At 48.4% G+C, this 21,858-nt stretch overlaps 1 protein-coding gene across 1 annotated transcript in view; it reads left to right on the top strand.

Moving 5' to 3' along the window:
• The window catches only part of LOC144798187 (tetraspanin-33-like), a 62,405-nt gene that overhangs the window by 8,696 nt on the left and 31,851 nt on the right, over positions 1-21,858 (top strand). Inside the window, exons 3-5 of the mRNA XM_078668934.1 lie at positions 274-398; positions 5,009-5,083; positions 7,280-7,375. Of these exons, the coding sequence (XP_078525060.1) occupies positions 274-398; positions 5,009-5,083; positions 7,280-7,375 (296 nt within the window). The remainder of the gene's footprint in view (positions 1-273; positions 399-5,008; positions 5,084-7,279; positions 7,376-21,858) is intronic.

Raw genomic sequence — 21,858 nt, 5'->3', positions numbered from 1 at the left:
TGTAATTCTCTGCTGAGGAGCGCTGTCATTTTGAGCACTGCTTCAAGTAAAACTGTGTTCCTTCTTCTATTTTCCTGAAATGCCCCGGTTTTTATCTTTAGAAATCTGGCCACTCTATAGAACGGGCCAATTATAGACTGTTTTACAGCTAGAACATACTCTTTTGTGTAAGACTTGAGGCAAACTTGAAGAGTCTTTCCATCACCTGCTCCGAGCCAATCAGATTGTGCTCTCTGAGACCACGCCCCCTGAACTGTATCCTTCTTCCTACAGGCTCTGTGAATTCGCCCCTTACTGACCCGTCAATCATCCTGCTGACAGTCGGGATATTCATGTTTGTCGTCACCTTCTTCGGCTGCATGGGGGCGCTGCGGGACATGCAAATCCTGCTGAAAATTGTAAGTCTGATGGTTCATTGCTGATTACAGGGCGTGCCTTTTCTTGATTCCACCCTACACTTCATGTCTCCATGCCACTTTTCCAGGATGTTTTTCATCCCTGCCTTTTCCCTTGGTCATTGTTTTCCTATTACACATTCCAGTACCTTTAAGGGGCGTGTGCATTTCATTCATCTTCATTCAGAAACAAACCACAGAAAACTATTACAAATGCTAGGGTTTGTTGCTGAAAAACAAAAAACAAATACCCCGTACCCTAGGTGATTTTTCCCACGATGTAGGGGGAATAATTTTTTAGGTCTCGGCCTAGCGTATACTGCGCAGCCGAGATTTTATGTTTCTTAGTACGGGGGCTTGAACCCGCCTCCATTGGCTAGCTTCCTAAACGGAGGCCAGCCATTGGAGGAGAGGGGCATCACTCCGTTCAAGCCCCATCTTTTTCGGATTTGGGGGCGTGTTTTTTGCAGTTTTTAACTCCGTGACATCATCCGTCACCCAAGAGCAAAAACCACGCCCCCGAATGCGAAAATGGCGGCGCTTTTCTGACGCCATTTCTGCCCGACCGCCGCCGGAAGAAGTCGAGAAGCTGCTGAGTCCTCCGGTGAGTGCTCGCTTTTCCTGCCTATCTTCCCTGATTGTGCCCGTGTTCTTACCTCTGTCCCCTCATTGTGCGTCTGTCCCCTCTGTTGTGCGTCTGCCCCCTCGTTGTGCTTGCTCCCCTGCCCCCTCGCTGTGCTTGCCCTCCTGCCCCCCCCTCGCTAGTTGTGCTTGCTCTCCTGCCTCCCCTTGCTGGTTGTGCTTGCTCTCCTGCCCCCCCCCCCCCTCGTTGGTTGTGCTTGCTCTCCTGCCACCTCGTGCTTGCTGTCCTGCCCCCTCATTGCTTGTGCTTGCTGTCCTGCCGGAGATATATGCCGGAGCTGCGGAAAAGAGTCAGGTAACCTACAACACATGCTACTCAGCTGCTCCTTTGCCAAGAATTTCTGGTCTGAACACAGCGTTACCATCTCACAAATACTTCAGATAACTGAACCCTTGACCTTGCCTCCATTGCTTTGTAGATCTTGGCCTCCGATAAATCCTCTATACTGGGCAAATAAGAACGCATTTTGTGGGATATCCTCATCTCAACCGGTCTAAAACCCATTATATCTGAATGGAAAGACCTTTCTGGTCTAGTCTGGATACGTTCATTACCAACTCAACATCACCTTAGTTGCCAGCCCTCCCCACCCTACCCCACCTCATCCCCTCCTTCAGCTCTCACCCCAAACCCACACTCCCTATCCCTCCCTCCCCAGACCTTTCCCCACCCCATCACCCTCCTTTTTCACCCCGCCGCCTCATCTTCCATCTTTTATTTCTTCTTTGCTCGCTTGCAGTCCCTCTCCTGTGTGTATCCTCTCATCTCTCTTTCTTGCTTCAGGTCCATTCCTCAATACTACTCTTGGGTATTCTAGCTACTCTTTTCTATACCCGACCTTCATAGTATCTCTCTCTTCTCTCTCGCATAATAATCTTTAGCTACTAGGAATCAATACTACCATGTTACATGCTACAATAGATCACATCTACTCCATGACGGTACCTCTACATAGGAACTGAGGGTGTACCTTATATCAATGTAAGACCGCACTAAATGATTGCTCATCTCTGTCCTGTACTATATCTATATTTCTTGTCTTATAAAAATGTCAATAAAAAATTATATTGAAATAAAAAAGAAGTATAAAAACGTAAACCTGGACTCCTGGAATACTCTACTGTGATCAAATAGCAGCGACACCCAGTCGTCAGTGGAGTACTTCATACCTATGAATGTCTGCCACATCATGGCATGTGCAGTTGGCTTTAGGGTCGGAATGAACAGATATGATGAGGAACTCCATAGTGGGCCAAGACTAGTCCACGGAATTGATCACATAGGCGTAGGTACTAGTGGACTGGAACCCCAACGTGGAACGCATGCAATTGGACAGTTGACGGTATTGCCACACGTTGAGCACTCTAAGGCCATACACCTGCTGTTTTACTGGGAATGGTTTAAGGTTTCCCTTATCAAAGAGTTAGTCAATCCTCTGTAACCCATTATCTGCTATGTTGCCCAGGAAAATGGCTTCTCGTCAATCCTCTGTGCTGTGTTTCTCTTGTTCGGTAGTCCTGACAATATACCACTATTGTCCGAGGCTTCCCTCCGAGTGGACATTCGGAAGACTGGATGGCTGAAGCTCCATACTGCAGTCTTGTCAGCACACAGCTCGGCGATCGGTACTTCTATTTCTCAGCATTCCTGAACCAGGGAGCTTGCTGTCCTGCCCCCTCGTTGCTTATGCTTGCTGTCCTGCCCCCTCATTGCTTGTGCTTGCTGTCCTACCACCCCCTCGTTGCTTGTGCTTGCTCTCCTGCCCCCCCTTGTTGGTTGTGCTTGCTCTCCTGCCCCCCCCCCTCGTTGGTTGTGCTTGCTCTCCTGCCCCCCCCCACTCGTTGGTTGTGCTTGCTCTCCTGCCCCCCCTCATTGGTTGTTCTTGCTCTCCTGCCACCTCGTGCTTGCTGTCCTGCCCCCTCGTTGCTTGTGCTTGCTGTCCTGCCCCCTCGTTGCTTGTGCTTGCTCTCCTGCCCCCCTGGTTGGTTGTGCTTGCTCTCCAGCCCCCCTCTCGTTGGTTGTGCTTGCTCTCCTGCCCCCCCTCATTGGGTGTTCTTGCTCTCCTGCCACCTCGTGCTTGCTGTCCTGCCCCCTCGTTGCTTGTGCTTGCTGTCCTGCCCCCTCGTTGCTTGTGCTTGCTCTCCTGCCCCCCTGGTTGGTTGTGCTTGCTCTCCAGCCCCCCTCTCGTTGGTTGTGCTTGCTCTCCTACCCCCCCTCGTTGGTTGTGCTTGCTCTCCTGCCCCCCCTCGCTGGTTGTGCTGGCTCTCCTGCTTGCTCTCCTGCCCCCCCATGTTGGTTCTGCTTGCTCTCCTGCCCCCCCCCTCATTGGTTGTGCTTGCTCTCCTGCTCCCTGGTTGGTTGTGCTTGCTCTCCTGCCCCCCCTCGTTGCTTGTGCTTGTTGTCCTGCCCCCTCGTTGCTTGTGCTTGCTGTCCTTCCCCCTCATTGCTTGTGCTTGCTCTCCTGCCCCCCTGGTTGGTTGTGCTTACTCTCCTGCTCCCCCCTCGTTGGTTGTGCTTGCTCTCCTGCCCCCCCTCGTTGGTTGTGCTTGCTCTCCTGCCCCCCCTCGTTGGTTGTGCTTGCTCTCCTGCCCCCCCCTCGTTGGTTGTGCTTGCTCTCCTGCCCCCCTCGCTGGTTGTGCTGGCTCTCCTGCTTGCTCTCCTGCCCCCATGTTGGTTGTGCTTGCTCTCCTGCCCCCCCATCGCTGGTTGTGCTTGCTCTCCTGCCCCCCCCTCGTTGGTTGTGCTTGCTCTCCTGCCCCCCTCGTTGGTTGTGCTTGCTCTCCTGCCCCCCCCTCGTTGGTTGTGCTTGCTCTCCTGCCCCCCCCTCGTGGGTTGTGCTTGCTCTCCTACCCCCCCTCGTTGGTTGTGCTTGCTCTCCTGCCCCCCCTCGTTGGTTGTGCTTGCTCTCCTGCCCCCCTCATTGGTTGTGCTTGCTCTCCTGCCCCCCTCGTTGGTTGTGCTTGCTCTCCTGCCCCCCCTCGTTGCTTGTGCTTGCTGTCCTGCCCCCTCATTGCTTGTGCTTGCTCTCCTGCCCCCTAGTTGGTTGTGCTTCCTGTCCTGCCCCCTCGTTCGTTGTGCTTGCTTTCCTGCCCTGCTATTGGCATTGTAAATGACAATGACATTTATTTATGTTTTAAAAATAAAAACATAAATAAAAATAATGTCATGAGCAATGCCAATAGCTCTAACTTTAAGAATGCCGAGACCATTGCATTGTAAATGCTTGTTCTGTTCATGGCGGTGATTGACAGAAAAAAAAGGACATGTCGGCTCCAAATAGGGCGAACATTCTGACGTTCGACACCGATAGTCCCTACTCTTTCAGGCCGAATGTATGCCGGTATCCTGCAAACTGGAATCACACTGTGCCTTCACAGCACCGTCATGAGAACAAACGCGTCTTTAGAATGCATTCGTTCAGCACGCAAGTTGTTATAATGACTTGCCTGAGGGTGGCGCTGGTTATGGAATAGGTTAATTTACTATTCCAGCTCCAGTCTGCGCAACAGTAGGGAAGGTGCTGGACTTTAAATTCAACTCCATTCCACCAATGGCCCGCCTAAAGCAAGTTGTTATAAGGACTTGTAGGCTGAACGAATGCGTACTAAAGATGCATTCATTCTATTGCTGGCACTATGAAGGCACAGTGAGATTCCGGCTTCATTCTAATGGACTTTTCACGTGTTTTGCCAGAGCGGAGCAAGCCAGGGCACTATCACTGTAAAAATGACAGCCCACCAACTCAAAATAGAGCGGGTGGACCAAGGATATAGGGGATAGGGTACTTCATCAAGTTTGTGGCAGAGCACCTTTCTACCAAACTCTAAATTTAGGCCTTTTCTCTTTAATAAAATTAAAATTTTCAGTTTCTGCTTTAGGAAACTCCTCATTGAACCCTGTAGTGTTTTTCCTCCTTGTGAAAAAAGTCCAAACTGCTGACTCTGCACTTGTTTGCCTCTTCTCTCCTCAGTTTGTTGGCTTGATGCTCATCATCCTCAGCCTTCAGATCCTGGCAGCCGTGCTTGGATTCATTTTCTCCAGCAAGGTAAGCCTGTTGTCCGCTCTTCTTTTACACATAGGAGAGGCAGCGTGGTACCCATCGGGCTCCCACTCCCCCAAAATTAAGGACAATGAAACATGCCATTCCTAAGGAGTGCATCTAGACTGGGCAAATATTTTAATGTACACTGTGGCACAGTGCTTTGGTGTAAAGTTTTTCATAGGAACCTGCCGATAATGTGGTCGAATGCCGATTACTGACAGTGCCGAGTCATTATTCTACCTCACGCAATGCATCTTTCATCCAACACACAACACTTCCTGTCTCTTTTTCTCATGAATACCGAGGCTGCCTGGTCTTGATTCCACCTCATGCCTCTTTCTTCCACCCCCTACACTTCCTGTCTCTTTATCTCATGAATACCGAGGCTGCCTGGTCTTGATTCCACCCCATGCCTCTTTCTTCCACCCCTACACTTCCTGTCTCTTTATCTCATGAATCCTTAGGCTGCCTGGTCTTGATTCCACCTCATGCCTCTTTCTTCCACCCCCTACACTTCCTGTCTCTTTATCTCAGTAATACCGAGGCTGCCTAGTCTTGATTCCACCTCACGCCTCTTTCTTCTTCCCCCTGTACTTCCTGTCTTTGTACCTCATGAACTTCGAGGCACTGTGGTCTTGATTCCACCTCATGCTCTTTCTTCCTCCACCCTACACTTCCTGTCTCTTTAGCTCATTAATTCCAGGGCTGCCTACTCTTGATTCCACCTCATGCCTCTTTCTTCCACCCTCTACTCTCCCTGCCTTTTAAACTCATGAACACTTAGGCTCCCTGGTCTTGATTCCACCTCCTGCCTCTTTCTTCCACCCCCTACACTTCCAGTCTCTTTATCTCATGAATACCGAGGCTGCCTGGTCTTGATTCCACCTCATGCTTCTTTCTTCCACCGTCCTACACTTCCTGTCTCTTTATCTCATGAACACCGAGGCTGCCTGGTCTTGATTCCACCTCATGCCTCTTTCTTCCCCCACTCTACACTTCCTGTCTCTTTATCTCATGAATACCTAGGCTGCTTGGTCTTTACCACCTTGTGCCTCTTTCTTCTACCACCCTACGCTTCCTGTCTCTTTATCTCATGAACACCGAGGCTGCCTGGTCTTTACCACCTTGTGCCTCTTTCTTCCACCACCCTACGCTTCCTGTCTCTTTATCTCATGAATACCGAGGCTGCCTGGTCTTGATTCCACCTCACGCCTCTTTCTTCCACTCACTACACTTCCTGTCTCTTTATCTCATGAATACCGAGGCTGCCTGGTCTTGATTCCACCGCATGCCTCTTTCTTCCACCGTCCTACACTTCCTGTCCCTTTATCTCATGAATACCGAGGCTGCCTGGTCTTGATTCCACCTCATGCCTCTTTCTTCCACCCCCTACACTTCCTGTCTCTTTGTCTCATGAACACCGAGGCTGCCTGGTCTTGATTCCACCTCATGCCTCTTTCTTCCACCCCCTACACTTCCTGTCTCTTTGTCTCATGAATACCGAGGCTGCCTGGTCTTTACCACCTTGTGCCTCTTTCTTCCACCACCCTACGCTTCCTGTCTCTTTATCTCATGAATACTGAGGCTGCCTGGTCTTGATTCCACCTCATGCCTCTTTCTTCCACCACCTACACGTCCAGTCTCTTTATCTCATGAACACTCAGGCTTCTTAGTCTTGAATCCACCTCATGCCTCTTTCTTCAACCACCCTTCACTTACTGTCCCTTTATCTCACTCTAATGGGTTATTTTTCATCCCCTCTTTCACACTTTGTTACACTTTTGATATCTTACTCTTGCTCCTTCTTTCTCCCATGGTCACTGTTTTCTTCTCACTTACTTCTTCTTTCTCATGTTTCTGCCGTTCGCTCTTTTGCTCTGGGTTAAGGTCTGATGATGAACTATAAGTTACGGTTCCCAAAAATTAGTGATAGTGCCCACTACCTGTAACCACCCGCATAAATTAAGCATTAGCATGGCTCAACCTGTCTCTACTCCACTGCTTATCTGTAATGACATCATCAGGCAGCATTGCCAGTCGATGACATCACAAACGAGAGTGAAATCTAATAAGATAGTATTTGCGCTGGAGTTTTTTGGACTTTTTTTGCATCTAAGTTCAGCTTGAGTGTACAATCACCTTTGAGAATCTGACTTTATGTGATGATTCAGTTTGTTTAATGGTCTACACACTTATCAGGTGCTGGAGAAGACTGCGTCGGTGATGGTCAGAGCCATATCGCGGTACCGCGAGGACCTCGATCTGCAGAATTTCATCGATTATGTCCAGAAAAAGGTAGGAGGATGCAACATCACTGATTTTCTCTATGGATCTGGGTCAATGTTGCTTAAACGTGATCTTTTGCCTGTGTGATTTGTGATTAACTGCGGGCCATCAGGACAACTCAATGGTATATTTCACTTGATTTTAGGATAACGACTCCAATAAAAAGCAAAGTATTCAGAACTCTGGTAAGGCATGCATGCACCTGCAGAAAATAAAATGCTGGCTTGGATACAACTATTATTATGAGTCAGTCTGATAGTTCATTGGCTGAGCACCCAGATTGTTATGTTAAAGGGTATAGCACAGCATTTGCCAATTACATGGTTGTTTGGTGTTGTATGGGGTATTGATTGTAGATGCCATCTGCAAGAGGTGAGTGTGCCCATTAGAGCAGACCCTGGAAATGGGTGTTTTTTCTGTAGGTACGGACGGCAAATTCATGCATCACATACATTTACATACAATAAATGTCCATGAAACCAACTCACACAAGCAGTATCCATCGTAACATCTGGCACAGGTTCAACCCTTCTCGGCTAATGCTGAACATTCCAGTGTGTTGACATTAATCATCTTCTGAGTTTCTGTCTGGCCTCTGTTGGTTTGTTCAGACATTGTGTGAATTTTGCGGGTTCTTCCATTTGGGTGTTCCAAAGGGGTGCATGAAGGCAGAGAGCGTAGGCCTGATGCATGATCTCTGTATAACTCCATGAGCCTCTTTGAGCATGGCCACACACTTGCTTGCAGAAGGGGTCCCTGACATCTGATGTGTTTTTCTTTAGAAGGAGGTCTTAGAGTTGTATTGTGTGGTAACATTTGCATTGCACTTCGTAAACTGGTAGGATCCCACAGTACTCTCTTCGGCAGAAGGGTAAGGGATGAACCCACCTGCTGTATGTATCTGGGGTATTGTATGTGTGTAGTGTGACATCCAGGGGAAGCATTTGGTCTCATACGTGAGGGAGGGTTGGTGCAACAATTGTGTTGCTGCAAACCTGCCACAGAGCTTACACGTTTGTGCAGCAAAAGAGAGTAAGGTAGATAGAGCTCTGCTTGACCATAAAGAGAATAACCTTCTAGTCTCCAGGGTTGGATTCTTCTGTGTTAAAGCTGGACCTTACACACAATCATCAACTGGTCTCCAGGGTTGGATTCTTCTGTGTTAAAGCTGGACCTTACACACAATCATCTGCTGGTCTCCAGGGTGGGATTCTTCTCTGTTAAAGCTGGACCTTACACACAATCATCAGCTGGTCTCCAGGGTTGGATTCTTCACTGTTAAAGCTGGACCTTACACACAATCATCTGCTGGTCTCCAGGGTGGGATTCCTCTGTGTTAAAGCTGGGCCTTACACACAATCATCAGCTGGTCTCCAGGGTTGGATTCTTCTCTGTTAAAGCTGGACCTTAAACACAATCGTCAGCTGGTCTCCAGGTTTGGATTCTTCAGTGTTAAAGCTGGACCTTACACACAATCATCAGCTGGTCTCCAGGGTTGGATTCTTCTCTGTTAAAGCTGGACCTTAAACACAATCGTCAGCTGGTCTCCAGGGTTGGATTCTTCTGTGTTAAAGCTGGACCTTACACACAATCATCAGCTGGTCTCCAGGGTTGGATTCTTCTCTGTTAAAGCTGGACCTTAAACACAATCGTCAGCTGGTCTCCAGGTTTGGATTCTTCAGTGTTAAAGCTGGACCTTACACACAATCATCAGCTGGTCTCCAGGGTTGGATTCTTCTCTGTTAAAGCTGGACCTTAAACACAATCGTCAGCTGGTCTCCAGGTTTGGATTCTTCAGTGTTAAAGCTGGACCTTACACACAATCATCTGCTGGTCTCCAGGGTTGGATTCTTCTCTGTTAAAGCTGGACCTTAAACACAATCGTCAGCTGGTCTCCAGGGTTGGATTCTTCTGTGTTAAAGCTGGGCCTTACACACAACCATCAGCTAGTCTCTGGGGTTGGATTCTTCTCTGTTAAAGCTGGGCCTTACACACAATCATCAGCTGGTCTCCAGGGTTGGATTCTTCACTGTTAAAGCTGGACCTTACACACAATCATCAGCTGGTCTCCAGGGTTGGATTCTTCTCTGTTAAAGCTGGACCTTACACACAATCGTCAGCTGGTCTCCAGGTTTGGATTCCTCTGTGTTAAAGCTGGGCCTTACACACAATCATCAGCTGGTCTCCAGGGTTGGATTCTTCTGTGTTAAAGCTGGACCTTACACACAATCATCTGCTGGTCTCCAGGGTGGGATTCTTCTCTGTTAAAGCTGGACCTTACACACAATCATCTGCTGGTCTCCAGGTTTGGATTCCTCTGTGTTAAAGCTGGGCCTTACACACAATCATCAGCTAGTCTCCAGGGTGGGATTCCTCTGTGTTAAAGCTGGGCCTTACACACAATCATCAGCTGGTCTCCAGGGTTGGATTCTTCAGTGATAAAGCTGGGCCTTACACACAATCATCTGCTGGTCTCCAGGGTTGGATTCTTCTGTGTTAAAGCTGGACCTTACACACAATCATCAGCTGGTCTCCAGGGTTGGATTCTTCTGTGTTAAAGCTGGGCCTTACACACAATCATCTGCTGGTCTCCAGGGTTGGATTCTTCTCTGTTAAAGCTGGACCTTACACACAATCATCAGCTGGTCTCCAGGGTTGGATTCCTCTGTGTTAAAGCTGGGCCTTACACACAACCATCAGCTAGTCTCAGGGGTTGGATTCTTCTCTGTTAAAGCTGGGCCTTACACACAATCATCAGCTGGTCTCCAGGGTTGCATTCCTCTGTGTTAAAGCTGGGCCTTACACACAATCATCAGCTGGTCTCCAGGGTTGGATTCTACTCTGTTAAAGCTGGACCTTACACACAATCATCTGCTGGTCTCCAGGGTGGGATTCTTCTCTGTTAAAGCTGGACCTTACACACAATCATCAGCTGGTCTCCAGGGTTGGATTCTTCAGTGTTAAAGCTGGGCCTTACACACAATCATCAGCTGGTCTCCAGGTTTGGATTCCTCTGTGTTAAAGCTGGACCTTACACACAATCATCAGCTGGTCTCCAGGGTTGCATTCCTCTGTGTTAAAGCTGGGCCTTACCCACAATCATCAGCTGGTCTCCAGGGTTGGATTCCTCTGTGTTAAAGCTGGACCTTACACACAATCATCTGCTGGTCTCCAGGTTTGGATTCCTCTGTGTTAAAGCTGGGCCTTACACACAATCATCAACTGGTCTCCAGGGTTGGATTCCTCTGTGTTAAAGCTGGACCTTACACACAATCATCTGCTGGTCTCCAGGGTGGGATTCCTCTGTGTTAAAGCTGGACCTTACACACAATCATCTGCTGGTCTCCAGGGTGGGATTCCTCTGTGTTAAAGCTGGGCCTTACACACAACCATCAGCTAGTCTCTGGGGTTGGATTCTTCTCTGTTAAAGCTGGACCTTACACACAATCATCTGCTGGTCTCCAGGGTGGGATTCTTCTCTGTTAAAGCTGGACCTTACACACAATCATCAGCTGGTCTCCAGGGTTGGATTCTTCTCTGTTAAAGCTGGGCCTTACACACAATCATCAGCTGGTCTCCAGGGTTGGATTCCTCTGTGTTAAAGCTGGACCTTACACACAATCATCAGCTGGTCTCCAGGGTTGGATTCTTCAGTGTTAAAGCTGGGCCTTACACACAATCATCAGTTGGTCTCCAGGGTTGGATTCTTCTCTGTTAAAGCTGGGCCTTACACACAATCATCAGCTGGTCTCCAGGGTTGGATTCCTCTGTGTTAAAGCTGGACCTTACACACAATCATCAGCTGGTGTCCAGGTTTGGATTCCTCTGTGTTAAAGCTGGGCCTTACACACAATCATCAGCTGGTCTCCAGGGTTGGATTCTTCTCTGTTAAAGCTGGGCCTTACACACAATCATCAGCTGGTCTCCAGGGTTGGATTCTTCTCTGTTAAAGCTGGGCCTTACACACAATCATCTGCTGGTCTCCAAGGTTGGATTCTTCTGTGTTAAAGCTGGGCCTTACACACAATCATCTGCTGGTCTCCAGGGTGGGATTCTTCTCTGTTAAAGCTGGGCCTTACACACAATCATCAGCTGGTCTCCAGGGTTGGATTCTTCTCTGTTAAAGCTGGACCTTAAACACAATCGTCAGCTGGTCTCCAGGTTTGGATTCCTCTGTGTTAAAGCTGGACCTTACACACAATCATCTGCTGGTCTCCAGGGTGGGATTCCTCTGAGTTAAAGCTGGACCTTACACACAATCATCTGCTGGTCTCCAGGGTGGGATTCTTCTCTGTTAAAGCTGGGCCTTACACACAATCATCAGCTGGTCTCCAGGGTTGGATTCTTCACTGTTAAAGCTGGGCCTTACACACAATCATCAGCTGGTCTCCAGGGTTGGATTCTTCTGTGTTAAAGCTGGACCTTACACGCAATCATCTGCTGGTCTCCAGGGTGGGATTCTTCTCTGTTAAAGCTGGGCCTTACACACAACCATCAGCTAGTCTCTGGGGTTGGATTCTTCTCTGTTAAAGCTGGGCCTTACACACAATCATCTGCTGGTCTCCAGGTTTGGATTCCTCTGTGTTAAAGCTGGACCTTACACACAATCATCTGCTGGTCTCCAGGGTTGGATTCCTCTGTGTTAAAGCTGGGCCTTACACACAACCATCAGCTAGTCTCTGGGGTTGGATTCTTCTCTGTTAAAGCTGGGCCTTACACACAATCATCTGCTGGTCTCCAGGGTGGAATTCTTCTCTGTTAAAGCTGGACCTTACACACAATCATCAGCTGGTCTCCAGGGTTGGATTCTTCTCTGTTAAAGCTGGACCTTACACACAATCGTCAGCTGGTCTCCAGGTTTGGATTCCTCTGTGTTAAAGCTGGACCTTACACACAATCATCTGCTGGTCTCCAGGGTTGGATTCCTCTGTGTTAAAGCTGGGCCTTACACACAACCATCAGCTAGTCTCTGGGGTTGGATTCCTCTGTGTTAAAGCTGGGCCTTACACACAATCATCTGCTGGTCTCCAGGGTGGAATTCTTCTCTGTTAAAGCTGGACCTTACACACAATCATCAGCTGGTCTCCAGGGTTGGATTCTTCTCTGTTAAAGCTGGACCTTACACACAATCGTCAGCTGGTCTCCAGGTTTGGATTCCTCTGTGTTAAAGCTGGGCCTTACACACAATCGTCAGCTGGTGTCCAGGGTTGGATTCTTCTCTGTTAAAGCTGGACCTTACACACAATCATCAGCTGGTCTCCAGGGTTGCAATCCTCTGTGTTAAAGCTGGGCCTTACACACAATCATCAGCTGGTCTCCAGGGTTGCATTCCTCTGTGTTAAAGCTGGGCCTTACACACAATCATCAGCTGGTCTCCAGGGTTGGATTCTACTCTGTTAAAGCTGGACCTTACACACAATCATCTGCTGGTCTCCAGGGTGGGATTCTTCTCTGTTAAAGCTGGGCCTTACACACAATCATCAGCTGGTCTCCAGGGTTGCATTCCTCTGTGTTAAAGCTGGGCCTTACACACAATCATCAGCTGGTCTCCAGGGTTGGATTCTACTCTGTTAAAGCTGGACCTTACACACAATCATCAGCTGGTCTCCAGGTTTGGATTCCTCTGTGTTAAAGCTGGGCCTTACACACAATCATCAGCTGGTCTCCAGGGTTGGATTCCTCTGTGTTAAAGCTGGGCCTTACACACAATCATCAGCTGGTCTCCAGGGTTGGATTCTTCTGTGTTAAAGCTGGGCCTTACACACAATCATCTGCTGGTCTCCAAGGTTGGATTCTTCTGTGTTAAAGCTGGGCCTTACACACAATCATCTGCTGGTCTCCAGGGTGGGATTCTTCTCTGTTAAAGCTGGGCCTTACACACAATCATCAGCTGGTCTCCAGGGTTGGATTCTTCAGTGTTAAAGCTGGGCCTTACACACAATCATCTGCTGGTCTCCAAGGTTGGATTCTTCAGTGTTAAAGCTGGACCTTACCCACAATCATCTGCTGGTCTCCAGGGTTGGATTCTTCTCTGTTAAAGCTGGACCTTACACACAATCATCAGCTGGTCTCCAGGGTTGGATTCTTCAGTGTTAAAGCTGGGCCTTACACACAATCATCAGCTGGTCTCCAGGGTTGGATTCTTCTCTGTTAAAGCTGGGCCTTACACACAATCATCTGCTGGTCTCCAGGTTTGGATTCTTCTGTGTTAAAGCTGGGCCTTACACACAATCATCTGCTGGTCTCCAGGGTTGGATTCCTCTGTGTTAAAGCTGGGCCTTACACACAATAGTCAGCTGGTCTCCAGGGTTGGATTCCTCTGTGTTAAAGCTGGGCCTTACACACAATCATCAGCTGGTCTCCAGGTTTGGATTCCTCTGTGTTAAAGCTGGGCCTTACACACAATAGTCAGCTGGTCTCCAGGGTTGGATTCCTCTGTGTTAAAGCTGGGCCTTACACACAATCATCAGCTGGTCTCCAGGGTTGGATTCTTCTCTGTTAAAGCTGGGCCTTACACACAATCATCAGCTGGTCTCCAGGGTTGCATTCCTCTGTGTTAAAGCTGGACCTTACCCACAATCATCTGCTAGTCTCCAGGGTTGGATTCTACTCTGTTAAAGCTGGACCTTACACACAATCATCTGCTGGTCTCTGGGGTTGGATTCTACTCTGTTAAAGCTGGGCCTTACACACAATCATCTGCTGGTCTCTGGGGTTGGATTCTACTCTGTTAAAGCTGGGCCTTACACACAATCATCAGCTGGTCTCCATGTTTGGATTCCTCTGTGTTAAAGCTGGACCTTACACACAATCATCAGCTGGTCTCCATGTTTGGATTCCTCTGTGTTAAAGCTGGACCTTACACACAATCATCTGCTGGTCTCCAGGGTTGGATTCCTCTGTGTTAAAGCTGGGCCTTACACACAATCATCAGCTGGTCTCCAGGGTTGGATTCTACTCTGTTAAAGCTGGACCTTACACACAATCATCAGCTGGTCTCCAGGGTTGGATTCTACTCTGTTAAAGCTGGACCTTACACACAATCATCAGCTGGTCTCCAAGGTTGGATTCTTCTCTGTTAAAGCTGGACCTTACACACAATCATCTGCTGGTCTCTGGGGTTGGATTCTACTCTGTTAAAGCTGGGCCTTACACACAATCATCAGCTGGTCTCCATGTTTGGATTCCTCTGTGTTAAAGCTGGACCTTACACACAATCATCAGCTGGTCTCCATGTTTGGATTCCTCTGTGTTAAAGCTGGACCTTACACACAATCATCTGCTGGTCTCCAGGGTTGGATTCCTCTGTGTTAAAGCTGGGCCTTACACACAATCATCAGCTGGTCTCCAGGGTTGGATTCTACTCTGTTAAAGCTGGACCTTACACACAATCATCAGCTGGTCTCCAGGGTTGGATTCTTCTCTGTTAAAGCTGGGCCTTACACACAATCATCAGCTGGTCTCCAGGGTTGGATTCCTCTGTGTTAAAGCTGGACCTTACACACAATCATCAGCTGGTCTCCAGGGTTGGATTCTTCTCTGTTAAAGCTGGACCTTACACACAATCATCAGCTGGTCTCCAGGGTTGGATTCTACTCTGTTAAAGCTGGGCCTTACACACAATCATCTGCTGGTCTCCAAGGTTGGATTCTTCTCTGTTAAAGCTGGACCTTACACACAATCATCAGCTGGTCTCTGGGGTTGGATTCTACTCTGTTAAAGCTGGGCCTTACACACAATCATCAGCTGGTCTCCATGTTTGGATTCCTCTGTGTTAAAGCTGGACCTTACACACAATCATCTGCTGGTCTCCAGGGTGGGATTCTTCTCTGTTAAAGCTGGACCTTACACACAATCATCAGCTGGTCTCCAGGGTTGGATTCCTCTGTGTTAAAGCTGGGCCTTACACACAATCATCTGCTGGTCTCCAGGGTGGGATTCTTCTCTGTTAAAGCTGGGCCTTACACACAATCATCTGCTGGTCTCCAGGGTTGGATTCTACTCTGTTAAAGCTGGACCTTACACACAATCATCTGCTGGTCTCCAGGGTGGGATTCTTCTCTGTTAAAGCTGGGCCTTACACACAATCATCTGCTGGTCTCCAGGGTTGGATTCTTCTGTGTTAAAGCTGGACCTTACACACAATCATCAGCTGGTCTCCAGGGTTGGATTCCTCTGTGTTAAAGCTGGGCCTTACACACAATCATCTGCTGGTCTCCAGGGTGGGATTCTTCTCTGTTAAAGCTGGGCCTTACACACAATCATCAGCTGGTCTCCAGGGTTGGATTCTACTCTGTTAAAGCTGGACCTTACACACAATCATCAGCTGGTCTCCAGGGTTGGATTCCTCTGTGTTAAAGCTGGACCTTACCCACAATCATCTGCTGGTCTCCAGGGTTGGATTCCTCTGTGTTAAAGCTGGGCCTTACACACAATCATCAGCTGGTCTCCAGGGTTGGTTTCTACTCTGTTAAAGCTGGACCTTACACACAATCATCTGCTGGTCTCCAGGGTGGGATTCTTCTCTGTTAAAGCTGGACCTTACACACAATCATCAGCTGGTCTCCAGGGTTGGATTCCTCTGTGTTAAAGCTGGGCCTTACACACAATCATCAGCTGGTCTCCAGGGTTGGATTCTACTCTGTTAAAGCTGGACCTTACACACAATCATCAGCTGGTCTCCAGGGTTGGATTCTTCTCTGTTAAAGCTGGGCCTTACACACAATCATCAGCTGGTCTCCAGGGTTGGATTCCTCTGTGTTAAAGCTGGGCCTTACACACAATCATCAGCTGGTCTCCAGAGTTGGATTCTTCTGTGTTAAAGCTGGACCTTACACACAATAATCAGCTGGTCTCCAGGGTGGAATTCTTCTCTGTTAAAGCTGGACCTTACACACAATCATCAGCTGGTCTCCAGGGTTGGATTCTTCTGTGTTAAAGCTGGGCCGCACACACAATCATCAGCTGGTCTCCAGGGTTGGAGTCTTCAGTGTTAAAGTTGGGCCTTACACACTATCATCAGCTAGTCTCCAGGGTTGGAGTCTTCAGTGTTAAAGTTGGGCCTTACACACAATCATCAGTTGGTCTCCAGGGTTGGATTCTTCTGTGTTAAAGCTGGGCCTTACACACAATCGTCAGCTGGTCTCCAGGTTTGGATTCTTCTGTGTTAAAGCTGGACCTTACACACAATCATCAGCTGGTCTCCAGGGTTGGATTCTTCTCTGTTAAAGCTGGACCTTACACACAATCGTCAGCTGGTCTCCAGGTTTGGATTCCTCTGTGTTAAAGCTGGACCTTACACACAATCATCAGCTGGTCTCCAGGGTTGGATTCCTCTGTGTTAAAGCTGGACCTTACACACAATCGTCAGCTGGTCTCCAGGGTTGGATTCTTCTGTGTTAAAGCTGGACCTTACACACAATCATCAGCTGGTCTCCAGGGTTGGATTCTTCTCTGTTAAAGCTGGACCTTACACACAATCGTCAGCTGGTCTCCAGGTTTGGATTCCTCTGTGTTAAAGCTGGGCCTTACACACAATAGTCAGCTGGTCTCCAGGGTTGGATTCCTCTGTGTTAAAGCTGGGCCTTACGCACAATCATCAGCTGGTCTCCAGGGTTGGATTCTTCTCTGTTAAAGCTGGGCCTTACACACAATCATCAGCTGGTCTCCAGGGTTGGATTCCTCTGTGTTAAAGCTGGGCCTTACACACAATCATCAGCTGGTCTCCAGAGTTGGATTCTTCTGTGTTAAAGCTGGACCTTACCCACAATCATCAGCTGGTCTCCAGGGTGGGATTCTTCTCTGTTAAAGCTGGACCTTACACACAATCATCAGCTGGTCTCCAGGGTTGGATTCTTCTGTGTTAAAGCTGGACCTTACACACAATCATCTGCTGGTCTCCAGGGTTGGATTCTTCTCTGTTAAAGCTGGACCTTACACACAATCATCTGCTGGTCTCCAGGGTTGGATTCTTCTCTGTTAAAGCTGGACCTTACACACAATCATCAGCTGGTCTCCAGAGTTGGATTCTTCTGTGTTAAAGCTGGACCTTACCCACAATCATCAGCTGGTCTCCAGGGTGGGATTCTTCTCTGTTAAAGCTGGACCTTACACACAATCATCAGCTGGTCTCCAGGGTTGGATTCTTCTGTGTTAAAGCTGGACCTTACACACAATCATCTGCTGGTCTCCAGGGTTGGATTCTTCTCTGTTAAAGCTGGACCTTACACACAATCATCAGCTGGTCTCCAGGGTTGGATTCTTCTCTGTTAAAGCTGGGCCTTACACACAATCATCAGCTGGTCTCCAGGGTTGGATTCTTCTGTGTTAAAGCTGGGCCTTACACACAATCATCAGCTGGTCTCCAGGGTTGGATTCTTCTGTGTTAAAGCTGGACCTTACAGACAATCATCAGCTGGTCTCCATGGTTGGATTCTTCTCTGTTAAAGCTGGACCTTACACACAATCTTCAGCTGGTCTCCAGGGTTGGATTCTTCTGTGTTAAATCTGGGCCTTACACACAATCATCAGCTGGTCTCCGGGGTTGGATTCTTCTGTGTTAAAGCTGGGCCTTACACACAACCATCAGCTGGTCTCTGGGGTTGGATTCTTCTGTGTTAAACCTGGGCCTTACACACAATCATCATCTGGTCTCCAGGGTTGGATTCTACTCTGTTAAAGCTGGACCTTACACACAATCATCAGCTGGTCTCCAAGGTTGGATTCTTCTGTGTTAAAGCTGGGCCTTACACACAATCATCATCTGGTCTCCAGGGTTGGATTCTTCTGTGTTAAAGCTGGACCTTACCCACAATCATCAGCTGGTCTCCAGGGTTGGATTCTTCTGTGTTAAAGCTGGGCCTTACACACAACCATCAGCTAGTCTCTGGGGTTGGATTCTTCTGTGTTAAAGCTGGGCCTTACACACAACCATCAGCTGGTGTCCAGGGTTGGATTCCTCTGTGTTAAAGCTGGACCTTACACACAATCATCAGCTGGTCTCCAGGGTTGGATTCTTCTGTGTTAAAGCTGGACCTTACACACAATCATCAGCTGGTCTCCAGGGTTGGATTCCTCTGTGTTAAAGCTGGGCCTTACACACAATCATCAACTGGTCTCCAGGGTTGGATTCCTCTGTGTTAAAGCTGGGCCTTACACACAATCATCATCTGGTCTCCGGGGTTGGATTCTTCTGTGTTAAAGCTGGGCCTTACACACAATCATCAGCTGGTCTCCAAGGTTGGATTCTTCTGTGTTAAAGCTGGGCCTTACACACAATCCTCCTCTGGTCTCCAGGGTTGGATTCTTCTGTGTTAAAGCTGGACCTTACACACAATCATCATCTGGTCTCCAGGGTTGGATTCTTCTGTGTTAAAGCTGGGCCTTACACACAACCATCAGCTGGTCTCTGGGGTTGGATTCTACTCTGTTAAAGCTGGGCCTTACACACAATCATCAGCTGGTCTCCAGGGTTGGATTCTTCAGTGTTAAAGCTGGGCCTTACACACAATCATCAGCTGGTCTCCAGGGTTGGATTCTTCTGTGTTAAAGCTGGGCCTTACACACAACCATCAGCTGGTCTCCAGGGTTGGATTCTTCAGTGATAAAGCTGGGCCTTACACACAATCATCAGCTGGTCTCCAGGGTTGGATTCTTCTGTGTTAAAGCTGGACCTTACACACAATCATCTGCTGGTCTCCAGGGTGGGATTCTTCTGTGTTAAAGCTGGGCCGCACACACAATCATCAGCTGGTCTCCAGGTTTGGATTCCTCTGTGTTAAAGCTGGGCCTTACACACAATCATCAGCTGGTCTCCAGGGTTGGATTCTACTCTGTTAAAGCTGGACCTTACACACAATCATCAGCTGGTCTCCAGGGTTGGATTCTTCTCTGTTAAAGCTGGACCTTACACACAATCATCTGCTGGTCTCCTGGGTGGGATTCCTCTGTGTTAAAGCTGGGCCTTACACACAATCATCAGCTGGTCTCCAGGGTTGGATTCCTCTGTGTTAAAGCTGGGCCTTACACACAATCATCAGCTGGTCTCCAGGGTTGGATTCTTCAGTGTTAAAGCTGGGCCTTACACACAATCATCAGCTAGTCTCCAGGGTTGGATTCTACTCTGTTAAAGCTGGACCTTACACACAATCATCAGCTGGTCTCCAGGGTTGGATTCTTCAGTGTTAAAGCTGGGCCTTACACACAATCATCAGCTGGTCTCCAGGGTTGGATTCTTCTGTGTTAAAGCTGGACCTTACACACAATCATCTGCTGGTCTCCAGGGTGGGATTCTTCTCTGTTAAAGCTGGACCTTACACGCAATCATCTGCTGGTCTCCAAGGTTGGATTCTTCTGTGTTAAAGCTGGGCCTTACACACAATCATCATCTGGTCTCCAGGGTTGGATTCTTCAGTGTTAAAGCTGGGCCTTACACACAATCATCAGCTGGTCTCCAGGGTTGGATTCTTCTGTGTTAAAGCTGGGCCTTACACACAACCATCAGCTGGTCTCCAGGGTTGGATTCTTCTGTGTTAAAGCTGGGCCTTACACACAATCATCTGCTGGTCTCCAAGGTTGGATTCTTCTGTGTTAAAGCTGGGCCTTACACACAATCATCATCTGGTCTCCAGGGTTGGATTCCTCTGTGTTAAAGCTGGGCCTTACACACAATCATCAGCTGGTCTCCAGGGTTGGATTCTTCTGTGTTAAAGCTGGGCCTTACACACAATCATCTGCTGGTCTCCAAGGTTAGAGTCTTCTGTGTTAAAGCTGGGCCTTACCCACAATCATCAGCTGGTCTCCAGGGTTGCATTCCTCTGTGTTAAAGCTGGGCCTTACCCACAATCATCAGCTGGCCTCCAGGGTTGGATTCTTCAGTGTTAAAGCTGGGCCTTACACACAATCATCAGCTGGTCTCCAGGGTTGGATTCTACTCTGTTAAAGCTGGGCCTTACACACAATCGTCAGCTGGTCTCCAAGGTTGGATTCTTCTGTGTTAAACCTGGGCCTTACACACAACCATCAGCTGGTCTCTGGGGTTGGATTCTACTCCGTTAAAGCTGGGCCTTACACACAATCATCAGCTGGTCTCCAGGTTTGGATTCTTCTCTGTTAAAGCTGGACCTTACCCACAATCATCAGCTGGTCTCCAGGGTTGGATTCTTCTGTGTTAAAGCTGGGCCTTACACACAATCATCATCTGGTCTCCAGGGTTGGATTCCTCTGTGTTAAAGCTGGGCCTTACACACAATCATCAGCTGGTCTCCAGGGTTGGATTCTTCACTGTTAAAGCTGGACCTTACACACAATCATCTGCTGGTCTCCAGGGTTGGATTCTACTCTGTTAAAGCTGGGCCTTACACACAATCATCTGCTGGTCTCCAAGGTTGGATTCTTCTCTGTTAAAGCTGGACCTTACACACAATCATCAGCTGGTCTCCATGTTTGGATTCCTCTGTGTTAAAGCTGGACCTTACACACAATCACCAGCTGGTCTCCATGTTTGGATTCCTCTGTGTTAAAGCTGGACCTTACACACAATCACCAGCTGGTCTCCAGGGTTGGATTCCTCTGTGTTAAAGCTGGGCCTTACACACAATCATCAGCTGGTCTCCAGGGTTGGATTCTACTCTGTTAAAGCTGGACCTTACACACAATCATCTGCTGGTCTCCAGGGTGGGATTCTTCTCTGTTAAAGCTGGGCCTTACACACAATCATCTGCTGGTCTCCAGGGTGGGATTCTTCTCTGTTAAAGCTGGGCCTTACACACAATCATCTGCTGGTCTCCAGGGTTGGATTCTACTCTGTTAAAGCTGGACCTTACACACAATCATCAGCTGGTCTCCAGGGTTGGATTCCTCTGTGTTAAAGCTGGGCCTTACACACAATCATCAGCTAGTCTCCAGGGTTGGATTCTTCTGTGTTAAAGCTGGGCCTTACACACACAATCATCAGCTGGTCTCCAGGGTTGGATTCTTCTCTGTTAAAGCTGGGCCTTACACACAATCATCAGCTGGTCTCCAGGGTTGCATTCCTCTGTGTTAAAGCTGGGCCTTACACACAATCATCAGCTGGTCTCCAGGGTTGGATTCTACTCTGTTAAAGCTGGACCTTACACACAATCATCTGCTGGTCTCCAGGGTTGGATTCTACTCTGTTAAAGCTGGACCTTACACACAATCATCTGCTGGTCTCCAGGGTGGGATTCTTCTCTGTTAAAGCTGGGCCTTACACACAATCATCAGCTGGTCTCCAGGGTTGGATTCTTCAGTGTTAAAGCTGGGCCTTACACACAATCATCAGCTGGTCTCCAGGGTTGCATTCCTCTGTGTTAAAGCTGGGCCTTACACACAATCATCAGCTGGTCTCCAGGGTTGGATTCTTCTGTGTTAAAGCTGGACCTTACACACAATCATCTGCTGGTCTCCAGGGTTGGATTCCTCTGTGTTAAAGCTGGACCTTACACACAATCGTCAGCTGGTCTCCAGGGTTG

This window comes from Lissotriton helveticus, chromosome 12, assembly GCF_964261635.1.
Source record: "Lissotriton helveticus chromosome 12, aLisHel1.1, whole genome shotgun sequence".
Classification (NCBI taxonomy): domain Eukaryota; kingdom Metazoa; phylum Chordata; class Amphibia; order Caudata; family Salamandridae; genus Lissotriton; species Lissotriton helveticus.
Note: the sequence above shows the minus strand (reverse complement) of the source record. Positions and strands in the feature narration are given on the sequence as shown.